General features: G+C 57.0%; 7 protein-coding genes across 7 annotated transcripts; 3 read left to right on the top strand and 4 right to left on the bottom strand.

Annotated features, from left to right (window-relative positions):
* Positions 1 to 11: 11 nt before the first annotated feature.
* PG985_009799 (uncharacterized protein) lies at positions 12 to 366 on the top strand (the record flags this gene model as incomplete). The annotated part of the gene is made up of 2 exons (XM_066829567.1): positions 12 to 144; positions 200 to 366. The coding sequence occupies 2 exons, from the start codon at positions 12 to 14 to the stop codon at positions 364 to 366; spliced, it is 300 nt and encodes a 99-aa protein (XP_066681957.1).
* A 536-nt stretch (positions 367 to 902) lies between these two features.
* On the bottom strand, positions 903 to 1,160 carry PG985_009798 (uncharacterized protein; the record flags this gene model as incomplete). Its single annotated transcript, XM_066829566.1, has 1 exon — positions 903 to 1,160. The coding sequence occupies one exon, from the start codon at positions 1,158 to 1,160 to the stop codon at positions 903 to 905; it is 258 nt and encodes an 85-aa protein (XP_066681956.1).
* Positions 1,161 to 2,389: 1,229 nt separating this feature from the next.
* PG985_009797 (uncharacterized protein) lies at positions 2,390 to 3,504 on the bottom strand (the record flags this gene model as incomplete). Its single annotated transcript, XM_066829565.1, has 2 exons — positions 2,390 to 3,085; positions 3,232 to 3,504. 2 exons carry the CDS (start codon positions 3,502 to 3,504, stop codon positions 2,390 to 2,392), a joined length of 969 nt encoding a protein of 322 aa, XP_066681955.1.
* Positions 3,505 to 3,919: 415 nt separating this feature from the next.
* Positions 3,920 to 5,824, bottom strand: PG985_009796 (uncharacterized protein; the record flags this gene model as incomplete). Its single annotated transcript, XM_066829564.1, has 5 exons — positions 3,920 to 4,088; positions 4,203 to 4,795; positions 4,898 to 5,258; positions 5,403 to 5,541; positions 5,599 to 5,824. The coding sequence occupies 5 exons, from the start codon at positions 5,822 to 5,824 to the stop codon at positions 3,920 to 3,922; spliced, it is 1,488 nt and encodes a 495-aa protein (XP_066681954.1).
* A 2,720-nt stretch (positions 5,825 to 8,544) lies between these two features.
* PG985_009795 (Efflux pump mlcE) lies at positions 8,545 to 8,958 on the top strand (the record flags this gene model as incomplete). Its single annotated transcript, XM_066829563.1, has 1 exon — positions 8,545 to 8,958. The coding sequence occupies one exon, from the start codon at positions 8,545 to 8,547 to the stop codon at positions 8,956 to 8,958; it is 414 nt and encodes a 137-aa protein (XP_066681953.1).
* A 1,096-nt stretch (positions 8,959 to 10,054) lies between these two features.
* PG985_009794 (uncharacterized protein) lies at positions 10,055 to 11,415 on the top strand (the record flags this gene model as incomplete). Its single annotated transcript, XM_066829562.1, has 3 exons — positions 10,055 to 10,234; positions 10,351 to 10,732; positions 10,805 to 11,415. 3 exons carry the CDS (start codon positions 10,055 to 10,057, stop codon positions 11,413 to 11,415), a joined length of 1,173 nt encoding a protein of 390 aa, XP_066681952.1.
* A 1,103-nt stretch (positions 11,416 to 12,518) lies between these two features.
* On the bottom strand, positions 12,519 to 14,144 carry PG985_009793 (uncharacterized protein; the record flags this gene model as incomplete). Its single annotated transcript, XM_066829561.1, has 1 exon — positions 12,519 to 14,144. The coding sequence occupies one exon, from the start codon at positions 14,142 to 14,144 to the stop codon at positions 12,519 to 12,521; it is 1,626 nt and encodes a 541-aa protein (XP_066681951.1).
* Positions 14,145 to 14,512: the final 368 nt, after the last annotated feature.

Below are 14,512 nucleotides of genomic sequence, written 5' to 3'. Positions count from 1 at the left end.
TCCCTCACACGATGCGTTCCCCTCTCGCCGGCGTGGCCCTGGCCCTGGCCCAGGCCCTGGTCCTGTTTCCCGGGGCGGCCCGGGGCTCCGTCACGATGAACCTCTTCTCGGACAACGCCTGCCAGGGCCCCGTGCCGGGGTCGGGTGGACCACGGTCAACTCGGGCAGCTGTGACGCCAACGTGGGCACGGGCTGGCAGTCGCGGCCCGGATCACCGACAACCGGGACTCCTCGGCCGGCACCCTGACCTTTTACACCCACAACGACTGCGCGGCCGACCAGTCCTCGCACGGCTACAGCTCGGCCAACTATACCTGTCTCAACAACTTTGGCTTCGTGGCTAATGCGGTGGGCCTGGTGGGCTGATTGCGGGCGCGGCGCCGGGTCTGTCAGGAAAAGGGTTTGGTGGATCATCTTACAGCAGCTATCGTACAGGGAACAACACGATACACACTCCTTTGTATGTTTCTTTGCCAGTGTAACCGTGTTCAACACACGGGGGATAAGGTGGTATAAGACATGTCTCATGTTGGAAGAAAGCTTGGATAGAAAGAAGAAGAGCTTTAACTTGAATATCACAAGACCAGGTGATTTTATGGCAAAGATATATTGGAACGTAGCATCTCTTGTTTAAACAAGTCAAGATGATGTGTGCTCCTTCAAGTCTTGATCTGAAGCGGAAGGGGTCAGACGGGGAACCTCTGCGGGTTCCTCGACCGGCCTGTCCCCAGAACACAATCCCCCGGGCGCAATGAGCGGGACTACCTGGTCAATGTGTACTGCCTCACTTACGTCTGTGGTGTGCTGATCTGGGGCATTATCATTGGGTGTTACCCCATCTGATCAACGAGGCCGCGAAGCACGAGTTCATGGCGGTGGCCTGCGTGATCCCAGCCATACTGTTAACTACATTGCTCTTCACCCTCAAGGTTCCTTCCGCAACGAAGGCGACAGTCCAAGCATCCGCGTTCTTCGCGGTTGCCCTTCTCTTGGACACTAGCTTCGCCAACGGCACCATCTTCGCGTTCACCGGCAGCAGCGTCACCAATGCCGTCGTCTTTTCCTGCTTGTGTACTTATCCAGCTGCTCCGGGCGGCCCACATGGGGCTTCCACCAATTGGCTTCTTTCCGGTCCAGAACCTCGAGATCAGGCGGTCCATTGGCTACCTCTGGCTGATGAGCTTCTTGGTCCTCAAGACGGCGCTGTGGATGGAGCCCACGTCGCGGCAAGGACGTGCGACCGGGAGTAGACGTGATGATTCCATTTCGAGTTTTGCCTCTCTTCACCCAGAATTAGGTCTTCATTTGAGCCAGAGCAAATGACCAGGAAGATATCTCTTGTCAATGGCCTTTGCATCAAATGATTCAAGAGAGATACATGGATCTGGGGGCGCCTCCTGGGGTTTGTCACCCACTGGAACGGTAAGCTACAGCGCCCCACTCCACTAAGCGCGAAGCGCTCGGGGTTTAGGTGCACCGAAACGCTATCTACGCCATGCCACCTCAAAGTGTTCCTCGCTGTATCGCTGCATCACGACCAATTCCCCTCATTGGAATGGCCATCATTCTATTGGGGAATCGCGCAGCGAAATCCGTTGGGGCCCACATCCAGCGGTAGGCAGTGAGTTTCGCCCGCAACGTCAACAGCAACTTCAATACGCTAGTTGGCTAGGAAGTAGGTTGTCGGCAGCAAGAGTGAACGCAAGGAAGGTAGGTCAATGGCAGGGGAAGAAAAAGAGGCGACTCTCCAAAGGGGATAGCTTATCTGCAGGTTCGGACCTTTCGGCAGGTTTTGGGCATTTCCCTGCAGGCTTGACTGTTTCTGCAAGTCTGGACTTTTTATGCAAGGGTTTGGACTTTTCGATGGGGGCCGAGAGGGATCTTCCCCGTTACTGGCGCTAGCAGGGTAACGGCCACGGCAAAGGTTGATACATAGCGAATGAGGCCACGCCCTGGGAGTGTGACCAATCTCCTCAAATTCCCTCGCTTACAAGGGGAGAACTGCGAGCAGGCGAGTCGGCTTTGATCAAGAGTCTAATGATACCCAGTCTGACTATCTCTTCCCCCCCTTACTGCAGTGTACTGCTTAGATACTACCTTGCAGGAAATCCTTAATTTAGACTAGATATTTGGATGCGCCCGAATCTTGTGCTTTGATGAGTGGCTTATAGGGCAATCCTAAAGTTCGTATGAAGAAAAAAGGGAAGGGGAATAATCAGATCTCAGGATAACAACATGCCATTAATTGCTACGAAGCAAGTGGGGATCTAGTTCACTAGCCGGTAAGGGGATGTGACAAAACCAACAGAGATTGGAGAGCGTATCTGTTCATGTACCATGGTGCGTAAGAAACAATTTAAGCCCGTAGCATCTATGTTCCCGTAATAGCTCACTGGTAGGTCTGTTTCACGGCCTCCCTCTCCCGCTCGAGGAACTCCTTGAATGACGTGAGCGACGGCACCAGCGCCCGGAGCTCCTCGAGGTCGACATAGTCGGACGCCGTCCGCAGCGCCTTGTGCGAGCTGGTGAAGCCGCTCATGCCGGCCTGGGCCTCCATCTCCTCGTCCGACATGAATAGCGCACGGATGGAGCAGGGTTGTCGTTGCTGCTGCTTCTGTCCGTCCGCATCCTCGGTGGCGGCGGTGACGGCGGCGGCCAGGAGATCCAGCATGTCCTGGACGCCCATCTGGTCGCTCGCGAGGCCGAGGGCGCGGCCGTGCCAGGCCCCGGGGTCCCGAAACGCGGCGACGGCGAACCGGGCGATGTCGACGTGGTCGACGATGGGCAGCTGCGTCTCGGGCGTCATCGAGGTGGTCCAGCTGCGCCGGTCGCGGATCTCGGCGTATCTTTGGATCTTGGGCTCGAGGAAGTTGGCCATGAAGAAGGTCGGGCGCAGGAACGCGAAGTGGCGGAACCCCACGTCCGCCACGGCATCCTCCACCGCCTTCTTGTTGAGCATGTGCCGCTCCATGAAGGACCCCGGGGCCACGCGCACGCCGGCGTCCAGCTGCGAGACGCCGAGGGTGGTGGAGCTCACCACTTGCTGGACGCCGGCCTCCTTGGCGATCTCCAGGATGTTCCGGCACTGTGGGATGGTGCGTCAGTGAGCTCGAACTTTCTAGCATGTGGCTTTGGTTGCATGCAGTCTTCTACCCCCTAAAAGCACTGTCTCACAGGAGCGAAGAGTAAGAAGGTAGAAGAAACGGCACGAGACAAGAAAACAACACGAACCTGGCGGCGCTCGCAGCTGGGGTCATCCCAATTGGGTAGCAGGCAGAGAAAGAGCTTGTCGCACCCGGCAATGCTGGCCCTCAACGCGTCGCTATTGTCCCAGTCGCCCTCGGTCAGATGGACGCCGATGTTTCTCAACGCTTCGGCCGCGGGCGAGCCCAGATCTCGGGTAGTGGCATGCACCTCCCAACCCAGCTCACGGAGCTGTCGGGCCAAGGCCCCTCCCTGGTACCCGGTCGCGCTGCAGACGAAGACGGTATGCTCTGCAGGCATGGTTGATGTTGCTTTCAGCACGCTTGGATTACAGAATGCAGAAGATGGTGAAGGGGGTGAGAAATGGATGTCAGCAGCCAAATTCGGACCTTGCTGAATGGGCTCGGGGTTCGGCTGCGGTCATGGGTCTTATACGTACAGTGTGGGGGCCTCAGCTTAGCCATCCTTCCCCCGATGTGTACCTACCTACATAAGACGGGTGCATATCTTTCGACAGGGACACGCAAACACGACGTTGTACTCAAACACTTCCTCGAAGGATCTCTCATATTAGGAGAAGCACTTGAAGCGTATTGAGTGTATTGTACACATTACTATGGTAAAAATGAGGATCGACAATTTCATGGACCTTGGTAATCACCCTGCGTTGTGTACACATTCCCTAATCGTCCTACGTAGCTCTAGTCATACATCATCATGCCTTGTGCAAAGTGACCACGGCATTGAGCGCGGCATTGTCTTTGGTTTTGATAATGAACTGGTCACTCTGCATGTGGAAGCTTGTTTCGTCCACACCCTGGAACTGGAAGTCGAAGCGTTGGACAACCTGCGCAATAGCGAGATACATCTCGGCCCACGCAAGACTACACGATCCCCCAATTAAGGGGCCTAGATTAGTAAAAGGCCAAAAGAAGCGGACAGGGCTCGCGATCAAGAGGATGAGCGAACTTGGAGGAGAAGAAAAGACTCTGACATACTGCATGCCCAGGCACATCCTCGTGCCCTTCGAAAAGGGCGCATAGGTTTTGTCGAGCCGCCGTCGCGCCTCGAGGTCCATCCAGCGGTCGGGGTCGAAGGAGAGCGGCGCCGGGTACAGCGCCTCGTCCGTGTGCATCAGGATGGTCGTCATGCCGACGGGCGTCCCGGCCGGGATGCGCAATGCCCGCCCGCCCTCCCCGTACACAAGGTCGCGGTCCGGCGCGATGCGGGCCGAGCGCGACCCGATGGCCGGGCTGAGCCGCATGCCCTCCATGATGACCGACGTCAGGTACGGCAGCTGTTCCAGCGCCTTGAGGTCGACCAGGGCGACGGCCTCGTCGAGCTCCGCCCGCAGGCGCCGCAGGATGGCCGGGTTGGCGAACACGTGGTACATGATCAGCCTCAGCACGCCGGCCGTCGTCTCGTTGCCGGCGCCCGTCACCGTCGTCACGTCGAACATGACCCGCTCGAACTTCTTCTCGGCGGGGGGCAGCTTCGAGTCCATGATCTCGTGGACGATGGTGCGGCGCGACTCCTCCTCCTCCCTGGCTTCGGACGAGCGGAGGATCTCCTTTGTGTCTCTTTCGCACTCCTGGTGCCTCACGTGTGTCAGCTATAAAGGGCCATTGCCTCGATCCGCATGTCGACTTGCCTGTATGTATCGGAAGAACGCCTTTGTGCCTTCATCAGCGACCTTGTTCATGATGCTGGGAGGAATGGCATGCACCAGCGGCCCGAACCAAGGTACGTGCTTGGTTATACGCCAGATGGGGCCGCCCGCCTGAAGCATGTTGGTGATGTCGACATGGAAATCCTCCCGTTCGAGATGGGCGTACCTCCTGTCCAGGATGAACTCGCAGGCCACATCCCGTGTCAGGGCGCTGATGGCGGCTCCCAAGTCTATCGTCTTTCCAGCCGTCGCGAATTGGGAGACCCTATTGCAGAAAACGGCAATGTTGCGGTCAATGATATTCTGCTGGGCCGCCACCCGGGGCTTGGAGAAGAAAGGGTTCAGCGGCTGGCGACGTGCCTTGTGCAGTTCGTGGGGCACCGTGCTAGTTGCAACGACAGGATCAGTCAGCGTTGTCAACCCGGGGTAGAGTCGGCAAGAAACGGGAAAGAGAGAGAAGGAGAGAGACAGGCATTAGTTGGGAATTCTGGGAAAGAAGAGAGGAATGAAAGCAGCGAGAGGGCAGTACATGATAGTGGCGCCCGGGGCGGTAAAGGCACCAACCGCCCATCCATATTTGTCCCAGCGACCATCTTGACGATATAGCTTCTCATAAAAGGCAGGGTCGATGACGTGTAGTTCGTACGGACTAATGCGAATGATGGGGCCTGGTGAATGTCCATAAGCACGCGATCAGTCAGTCAATGGGAAGAATTGGGACTTGCCGTATTTCTTGTGCAGCTCGGCAATCTTGAAGGTATACTGGCCATCTTGGACAAGATCATAGTAGGCCTCATAGTAGCGCGTGATGGCGGCCAGCCTGGGGCCGGGAATGTGGGCAAGGGGATGCAAAAACAAACGGTAAAACGATAGTGTTGCGAAATAGACGACGACTAGCGTAGCAGCGGTTTGCCATGACAGTACTTCCCGCAAGTTAGAAATGCCTTCCATCACGGCTGTATCTGAGATTCCTGGCGAGTGATAGTCCACGGTCGTGACAATGGATCGCAGGCGATTTGAGCAGTGGTGGTCATAAAATGTTGATGCAACTTGCACCGAGCTGTTGGCGAGCTGGCGACGGTAATGAGGGGGAAGGCGGAAACACCAAAAATGGTTGTCTGTTTGGGTGTTGGTTGCTGGCTGGACCTTGGAGCCCTTTGTCTTAGCAGGATGCAATGCGACCGTGGGGGGTCACTGACAGGCAAGATCGGACAAGCAAACATACGAAACAAGACCCCATCAACCATCAGGCTCCCACGCATCCCTTACATCCCGTACTAACCTGCCTGCCTGGCGGAACACAACATCAAGCATATGCAATATACGTAATGCGCAATACGCAATACGCACATAAGTAGACGCTGTTACAAATGATAATATCAAAATTTCATGAGAGCCAGTTGTCGTCGTGGTTGTGTTACACTGCCATCCAACTGTAATTAATTCTGCCTTAGTGCTTACCCAGAGCTGCGGCACTGGGCAAGCTCAGGGCGTTGGGGCGGGGAAGACAGGACAAGGGAGGGCGTGCATTTAGCATTGGAAGGCTAAGTTGGTACGGGGTTCTTTTCATGAGACCCCCTGTTGCTTCGTCTTGATGTATCAAAATGTTGGTTGAGCGACTCCAACCGGGTCGAAATTGCGTGTAACACCACCAACTTGCCATGCACTCACACTGTGGCCAGTAACCACTCTCTCGTCTCCCTGCTTTCTTCGGCCGGTTGGGGTCGCAGCTTGCAGCCGCCAAAGCGGCATGTCCTTTTCTTTAATGCAATGCTTTCGATTCCTCCTGGCTCGGCATCATCATAGTTTGTGCCTGTTTTACTTGCTTGTTTTGCTCCAGCATTCATGGACCACCCCGAGTCTTCCGATCGCACAACCGCAGCGGCAGCAGCGAGACCAGTTTCGCCTGCCGAGCCAGACGCTACCACGCCGCAGCACCATGCCGAGCCCAAGACGGAAAAGCCCGTGTCCGGCCGCGAGTATGTCACCGGAGTCAAGCTCGCCGTCATTGTGGCCGCCGTCGCTTTTGCTAGCTTTCTCATGTTGCTGGACACCATGATCATTAGTACGGCCATCCCGCGCATCACCGACGAGTTCCATTCCCTTGTCGACGTCGGCTGGTACGCCAGTGCCTACCAATTCGGGAGGTCAGTCTTCTTGGCATCCATCATCCAGGTCACAGTCGGATACATCTAACTTGCCTACCCTACCATCTAGAGCAGCTCCTCAACCGTTGACAGGGAGAATCTACAAGTACTTCAGCACCAAGGTTCGTTAGGACAGCCACCATCCTCCCTCATCATTCGCCCCTTAACCGCGATAATCAGTGGACCTTCTTGGGTTTCTTTGCCGTGTTCGAGCTTGGTTCCGTCTTATGTGGCGCTGCCGTCTCGTCTCCCATGTTCATCGTCGGCCGCTTTATTGCTGGCTTCGGCGCCGCAGGCATCAGCAATGGCTCTATCACCATTGTCTCTTCCTGTGCACCACTTGAGAAGCGACCTAGTAAGGCGAAAATATCTTCTTTCCCAATGTCGGTCTAGTAGAGCTTTCTTTGACTGACTTTTGGTGATCAACTAGCCTTGATAGGTCTCACCATGGGCTGTAAGTCTACAACACCGTCGCTACGTGGATAGTGATGTTTTGAGAGGCTCCAACCCTCACTGAAACACAGATATCCATCCACCTTGACTTCGACTGGCTAACGGGGTACACGACGGAACAGTCAACCTTCTTGGACTCGTCGTGGGTCCACTCATCGGGGGAGCATTTACCTCCTACACAACCTGGCGCTGGTGTAAGTGTTGCCTTTCTCATGTACTGGCATGCCTCACTAATCTACCCATCGACAGGTTTCTACATCAACCTGCCAGCCGGGGGTCTGGCCGCCCTCGCCATCCTTCTTCTGCACGTTCCGGAAGAGGAGGTCAAGCCTAGACCCGGGACTCTGCTCCCGCGACTGCACCACCATCTCGACCTCGTAGGCTTTGTCCTCTTCGCCCCCGCCGTCCTCATGCTCCTCCTCGCCCTCCAGTTCGGCGGCCAGGCCTACCCCTGGAACTCGTCGCAGGTCATCGGCCTCTTCTGCGGCGCCGCTGCCACCGCCGTCGTCTGGTTCCTCTGGAACCGGAGCCGTGGGAATGACGCCATGATGCCGCAGGCCTTGATCGGCCGGCGTGACGTGTTGGCCGCCGGCATCTACGAGGCCCTCCTCATGTCGGCCGTCTACGGCGCCGTCTACTACCTGCCCATCTACTTCCAGGCCGTCAACGGAGCCAGTGCCATGCTGAGTGCCGTCTACCTTCTGCCCATGATCCTGGCCCAACTGATCATGGCGGGTGCGGCTGGTGGTTTGGGTAAGTCTGTCTGGTTGGATGTTGGTGATAGTACAACTAACACAGTAGCTCCTAGTGACCAAGATTGGATTCGTGATTCCAGTCGCCGCCTTCTCCGCCGTCTTCCTCTCGGTGGGAACCGGCCTCTACTCGATTCTCCAGCCTGGCAGCCCCACTGGTTACTGGGTGGGTTTCCAGATCCTCGCCGGCGTCGGCTCTGGCGCCGGTCTCCAACTGGTTCGTTGTCTTTTGGTCCCCTGACGCTGGTTGATACCAGCATGCTAACTTGAGCCTGTCCCCTTACCCACTTACTAGGCCATCCTTGCTGTGCAGGCCGCCATGGGTGACAAAGAGCTCTCGTCCGGGATTGCCTTCATCATCTTCTCCCAGGCCCTGGGTCCTACCATTGCGCTGACCCTCTTCAACCTCATCTTCCTCACGAGCCTGCAAGAACAGATCGTCCGGCTCGCGCCGCAAGTCGATCCCGCCGTCATCATCGACGCCGGTGCAACTCGGTTCCGCTCCCTCATCCCGCCGGACGACCTGGCCGCCGTGCTGGTTGCCTATGCCAACAGCCTCGACCACGCCTTCTATCTGGCGGCGGCGCTGGCGGCAGCATGTGGCGTCTTTTGCTGGGGAATGGGCTGGCATGATCTGCGCAACAAGGGAGGGGATGGTAAGGCGGACCAAGAGTCCCAGCATGGTGGCCAAGACGCCGGTCAGTCGGTGGTTGACGGCAAAGCGGCGTCGTGAGCGTCCTGATACTACCTGTGCTGCCTCGCAAATATTATCATCAACCCCGCATGCCACCGATTTCGTCTACACGGCATACTCCCAGAAAACGACATGCACACACTCCAGTTTACTCCAAATCTCACACCGCCATAATTAGACTAATTGCAAGTTCATCTGTCATTCTAAAAGCCATACTTGTGTTAAGTGTAGCAGTCCGCATACAGGCCTTGCTTCCAAGACTCCATGGAGCTGATGTGCAGTTCTTCCTGCTTACAGCGCCTTACACGGAGCAAAGGACTCCGACTTGCTGCGATCCATTGCTGGTCGCCTGTCACCGAGATAAGGCTCACCACAACCACCCCGTAACTAAGAAAACTTCGAATATTAATTTAGATGCTATAATACCACCTCGTATTGAAAGCGGACACCAAATTGGGCTCAGCTATGTGAAGCCCGGGCTGACCAACGTCATATCAGGGCCGCTACCGGAATATCGAAATTTTGCAGATATGTCATAATGCGCAAAGTGCTAGTCCATCACACCGCCCCTGCCTATTTTGGGAAATCCAATCCGAATATAGTGTGGCAGGTCATATATGCATTCCTTCCCATGGGGCCGCATCATCAAGGCTGCCGATCCATCAAGAGCAGAGCTGGACGGCCAAAGATATGCCGCCAGCGACGTTACACGACAGTACCGTATGGCCAACCCCCCAGCTGGGCTTAGCGCTTACGGTAACATCCTGACTCGAGTCAGGAATCGCCTGTCGCCTGTCTACGGCTCGAGGCCGACTCAAAGAGGGTGTGGTCAGCAATTCCGATCGAATTTCCCCAGAAAGCAAGGTGCACTGCCCCGTCCAGTATTCCTACCGGCCAAGACGCTGGTTGTGTGTTTTGTCTTCGATCTCGGTAATGGTGAAGGGTGAAGTTTTTGACTACTTATTTATCTTCTTTACGTATCGCCACTTTTCTTTTGGCGGTGTTTTGTTCTTTAGCCGCGCGCCTGTGTTTTGTCCATCCCTTACTGACCATCGCCCTTTTTCTTCGCCGCCCAGACTTTACGGTTGCTGATCATTCTATTGGGGGTGACGATCGCCCTCGCCCTCCTATCAGAATGGAAATGCAATTTCCGCCGCCCGTGAATCCCGACAACCCGGGTCGCGGTCCCATGATCATCGGCATCACCTGGACCTTCACCATCATCGCTGTACTGGTGGTCGGGCTTCGGTTACATGTGCGTTGGATGCTGTCCAAGTCCTGGGCCCTTGAAGACTGGATCATGCTGGCGGCCACGGTGAGTATACCAAGATCTTGGCTGCGGCTGCGGCTGCGGCTGCGGCTGCTGCTTGGCCAAAACCACCCACCTCTCGAATGACGGCTAACGCCCGCTCGTTTTGTCATGCTTTCTAGGCCTGCGTGGTCGCCAACGAGGCTCTGATCACGGTAGCGTACACGTACGGCATGGGGAAGCACGACATGGACATCGAGCAGCCGCACGACATGGTGCAGATACTCAAGTGGATCTGGGTCTCGGTCGCGCCCGGCATGCTCGTCTCCATCCTGGCGCGCATCTCCATCACGCTGCTGCTGGTCCGCCTGTTCGGGCGCGTGTACAAGGTGTTCAAGTGGTCCATCATCGCCCTCACGACCTTCTCCGTCCTCTTCTGCAGCCTGCTCATCCCCTTCACCTACGTCCAGGTCACCCCCGCCAAGGGGCTCTGGGAGATCTACGACCCGCCCGTGAGCAAGTGGGACCCCAATATTGTTCTGTATATGGAGTACATCGGCCAGTGTAAGCATTTCCCCTTTCAATGGAATTAGAACAATGTTTTTATATAAATCCTTACTGACAAACACCCAACAGCTCTGTATACGCTCTCCGACATCGTCTTCGTCTTCTGGCCCGTCCTGATCGTCTGGAAGCTCCAGATGCCCCTGGGGCGCAAGATCGGCCTCATCATCATGCTGGCCGGCTCGCTCGTCACGGCCGTCATCTCCATCCAGAAGACCGTCATCGCGCAGGGCGGCCCCCACTACACCACCGACGCGCAGTACCACAGCAGCCTGGGCGTGCTGTGGTCCGTCCTCGAGGAGAACTTCGTCATCATCATGGGCTGCGTCCCGACCCTCCACGGCATGGCCAAGCTCGACTACCCCTTGCTCAGCAGCCTGGGCTCCACCCTGTCCAGCCTGGTCCGGGGGAGCCGCCGGGGCAAGAAGTCGTCGGCGTCGTCCTCGTCGGCGGCGGGGGGCGGCATGGGCGACTCGCACGGCCGCCAGCCGGGCGGCGCCTACCGCGACCTCGAGATGAACAAATACGAGACTGGCATGGCCGGGGTGAGCCATGCCCTGGTGGGCAACGGTCCCGCCGTCACCCACGGCAGCTCAGAGTCGGTCAAGGGCTTGTTTCGAGAAGCCGCCTCCACACAGGTTTTGCGGACGGATGAGTTTAGAGTCTCGTATGATAGGCGTTAAAACAAAAGGACAGTTCCATGGTCAATTTTATATCTCTCTATGCCTTCTACTTGGGCTTGCACAGTGACACGTACAAGTGAATGACAAAACACATGGTGTGCCATGCGGACTCGCAGTGTAGAGGTTTTGACGGGTCCGCCATGATCCTGGTTGGGCACCGCCCAGCGGTGGACTGCAACATACGGAAACCAAAGAATACGATTTCCCAGGTCCTGTCTAACCGTTGCTGGGTCCCGAGTAAACAGCACACTTTTAAATCCATGCGATGGCCGAGGTGTGACAAGCCAGGGAAAAGGTAAAAGTTTGGGATCGGCGGGCGTCTAATGGCCCATCATCTCCTTTGACATGGAAACTCTCTTGTCGATCAAGGTAAACCCTGCAGTCATCTAATTGATGCATGTAATGCATTTTCCCAAGGCTAGCAAGGAGTTGCTGGAGGCCAGTCAATTTCCAAAGGGTGTATCTGCATCATTCGGCGGTTGTGTTGTTAATTTTCATCATGGTGGTCAGCATGCGGGGACTCTCACCGTTGATTCGCAAGCATGGCGCCGGATAGGTCGCATTCCCCAGCCCCTGGTCACATTGAGAGACATACTGTGTAGCATTGACTGCCGGCGTGGTTGGCCAACGTGTGTGCCGACCTTGGTTGTTCCGCGGCGTATCCTCCACGCAGACTGATGATCACATGTAGGTTGGTGAGTTGCATTGCATCCTGCTGGGCCGCTTTAGGCCTAATAGACCCGACTTCCCGGCGAGAGCAGAGGTCTCGTCTAGAGAATTTCGACAACGAATTTCTCGCCGACGGCGGTGCGGGCCGCCTGCGGAGGGATCCTGATGGATCAATCTCAAAATAGAAAAAGGATGCCAAGGCGGATGAAGTCAGGCTAAGCAGCTGAGCCGGATTCTCGTATCAAATCCGGTTCGGCGAAAACGTCAAGGTGAGTACAAGAAGACCAGAGCGAGCAAGACCTAGCCAAAGTATCAGATAGAATCATAGAGTGTTCATATGTACTATGTTATGGATCAGAAAGCACATATTAGGCAGATTCCTAAAAGAACACACCCATGGATGCACGCACTCATGCTAGCGATCGCTCGCCGTCTCATCCTTTGCGCCGTATTCTAATCTGCGAGCCTACAGGGGGCACCATGGTGTTGAGCAGGGCCCTTCTCGGCTGGGGGCCTCCTACCAGCTGGACGTCGTAGTGCAGGACCACGTAGGCGAGCGCCTGTTTCATCAGCTGCGCCGCGAACCATCGTCCCGGACAAGCATGCCGCCCGTAGCCAAAGGGCAGGAAGGTGGGTGTCGTCGTGACTATGAGCTTCTGCTGTTCCCCGACGACTGGACCAGGCTTGGGCCTTTCGGGGCTGCTGCCCTCGCGTTGTGGTTTCTCGAAAGGCCGCGAGAAGCGGAACGCGTCGTACCGGGTCGGGTCCTCGTAGTTGTCCGGGTCCCGATGGATGTTCTGCGTGGGGAACACCATGCGTACGCCAGGTTTGACGCGGAGGCCTTGGCCCACGTCCACCTCGCCGGCCGTAACGTCGCGGGCCAAGTTGGTGACGGCCACGTCCGACAGGCGCATCGACTCGCGCAGGGCCGAGTCGACGCGGGACAGGCGGCTAACGGCCTCGCTGGTGTCCAAGAGGGAGAGGCGACCACCACCGCCGCTGCCGTTTTGGAGAGACATTACTCGTGTGCATTCCTCTTCCAGTCCCGCAACAATGTCCCTGCGGTCGGGGCCGCCCAGTATGTCCAGCACGCAGTGGGCAAAGACGTAGCAGATGGCGAAGACTAGCGGCGTGAGCAGGCTCACCAACCGCAGAGCGATCCGGGTGGGATCCAGCTGGTCGGGCCCGGCCTGCGCGCAGATGGGGATCATCCATTGGAGGAAGTCGTCTGGGCCGTGCCCATCATCTTTTTCCTTTTCTTCCCACATGCGGATGCGCTCCCGAACCAACGGCACCAACATGTTTACGTAGCGGGACTGGTAGTATCGGGCGCGTGCGGCGACCAGCGGCGCCACGAGCCACCGGACCTGCGACGGGAAGCAGTTGATGATGGCGCCGCCGACCAGCACCGAGTTGGCGTAGGCGCGCGACGTCTCGAGGAGCGCCGGGTCCCGGCTCAGGGGCAGCCCGACGAGGACGCGCTGGGAGGCGCGGGAGATGACCCCTCCGCAGGCCTCCCAGCCGTCGATGGTCTTCCACTCCGACGACGTGCCCCAGGCGTCGCCAAAGGCCCTGTCGAGCTCGTCGGCCGTCGTCGGCGCATGGCGGGCCACGTCTCTGGTCGACGTCATGTGGCGGCGCACGACGTCGAAATGCAGCAGGTTCTGGTAGATGGTCGGGTCGTCGATGAGGTACGGCAGCTGCGTCGTCTCAATCAGCCCCAGCAGGTTGGTCCACTCCCCGTCGTGCGTCTTGTCGGGCCGGGTCATCAGCGGCACTCGCGAGGGGGGCAACACCATCACGGCCCCGCTGCGCATCCACGTCGTCGGCAGCGCGTAGGGCCGGTCCAGTGTCTTGCTGAACCGGCGGTAGCCCTCGGTGGCAAGTTTCCGTGTTGACGTGATGGACGACAATACAGAGCCGAGGAACGAGAGCCGGCTCGCCCCGCCAACCCTATCTACTTGGGCCCAAATCGGATCCCGGGGTCGATGTATCCATTTGACCAGAGTGAAACAGACAGCGGCGACGATGGGAAGTAGAATATACAGTGTGGAGATCATGTTATTTTCCGTGGAACCAACAACGTTGGTATGAAAACAATGAAATTCTTATTCCACCTAGCAGATGTCATGATAGAACAGCCTAATCCACACAATTCAATGAGTAGTCAACAAACGCCTTTTGGGTCCCTATTCCACGGGTGTAAAAGGGGACGGGGGGCGTGTGGGTATCGAGATTGCAAGTTGACCGTCAGCGCCGACCCTACATGATCACCTCCTTGGCAGATGATGACAGTGGCTCTAAACGAGGCGTGTTTGGGGGAGGGGCGGATGGCACTCACACTGGTACCAGGTTTGTGTCCTTCTCTATATTACCATGCCATAACCGGCGCGATAGTTGCTTCAGAAAGATGGACATGGCATGCTTG

The sequence above is a fragment of the Apiospora marii genome, assembly GCF_038362585.1.
Source record: "Apiospora marii strain CBS 49790 chromosome Unknown utg000006l_segment0_segment0, whole genome shotgun sequence".
Classification (NCBI taxonomy): Eukaryota; Fungi; Ascomycota; class Sordariomycetes; order Amphisphaeriales; family Apiosporaceae; genus Apiospora; species Apiospora marii.
The sequence above is the reverse complement of the archived record's forward strand: the minus strand, read 5'-3'. Positions and strand labels throughout refer to the sequence as shown.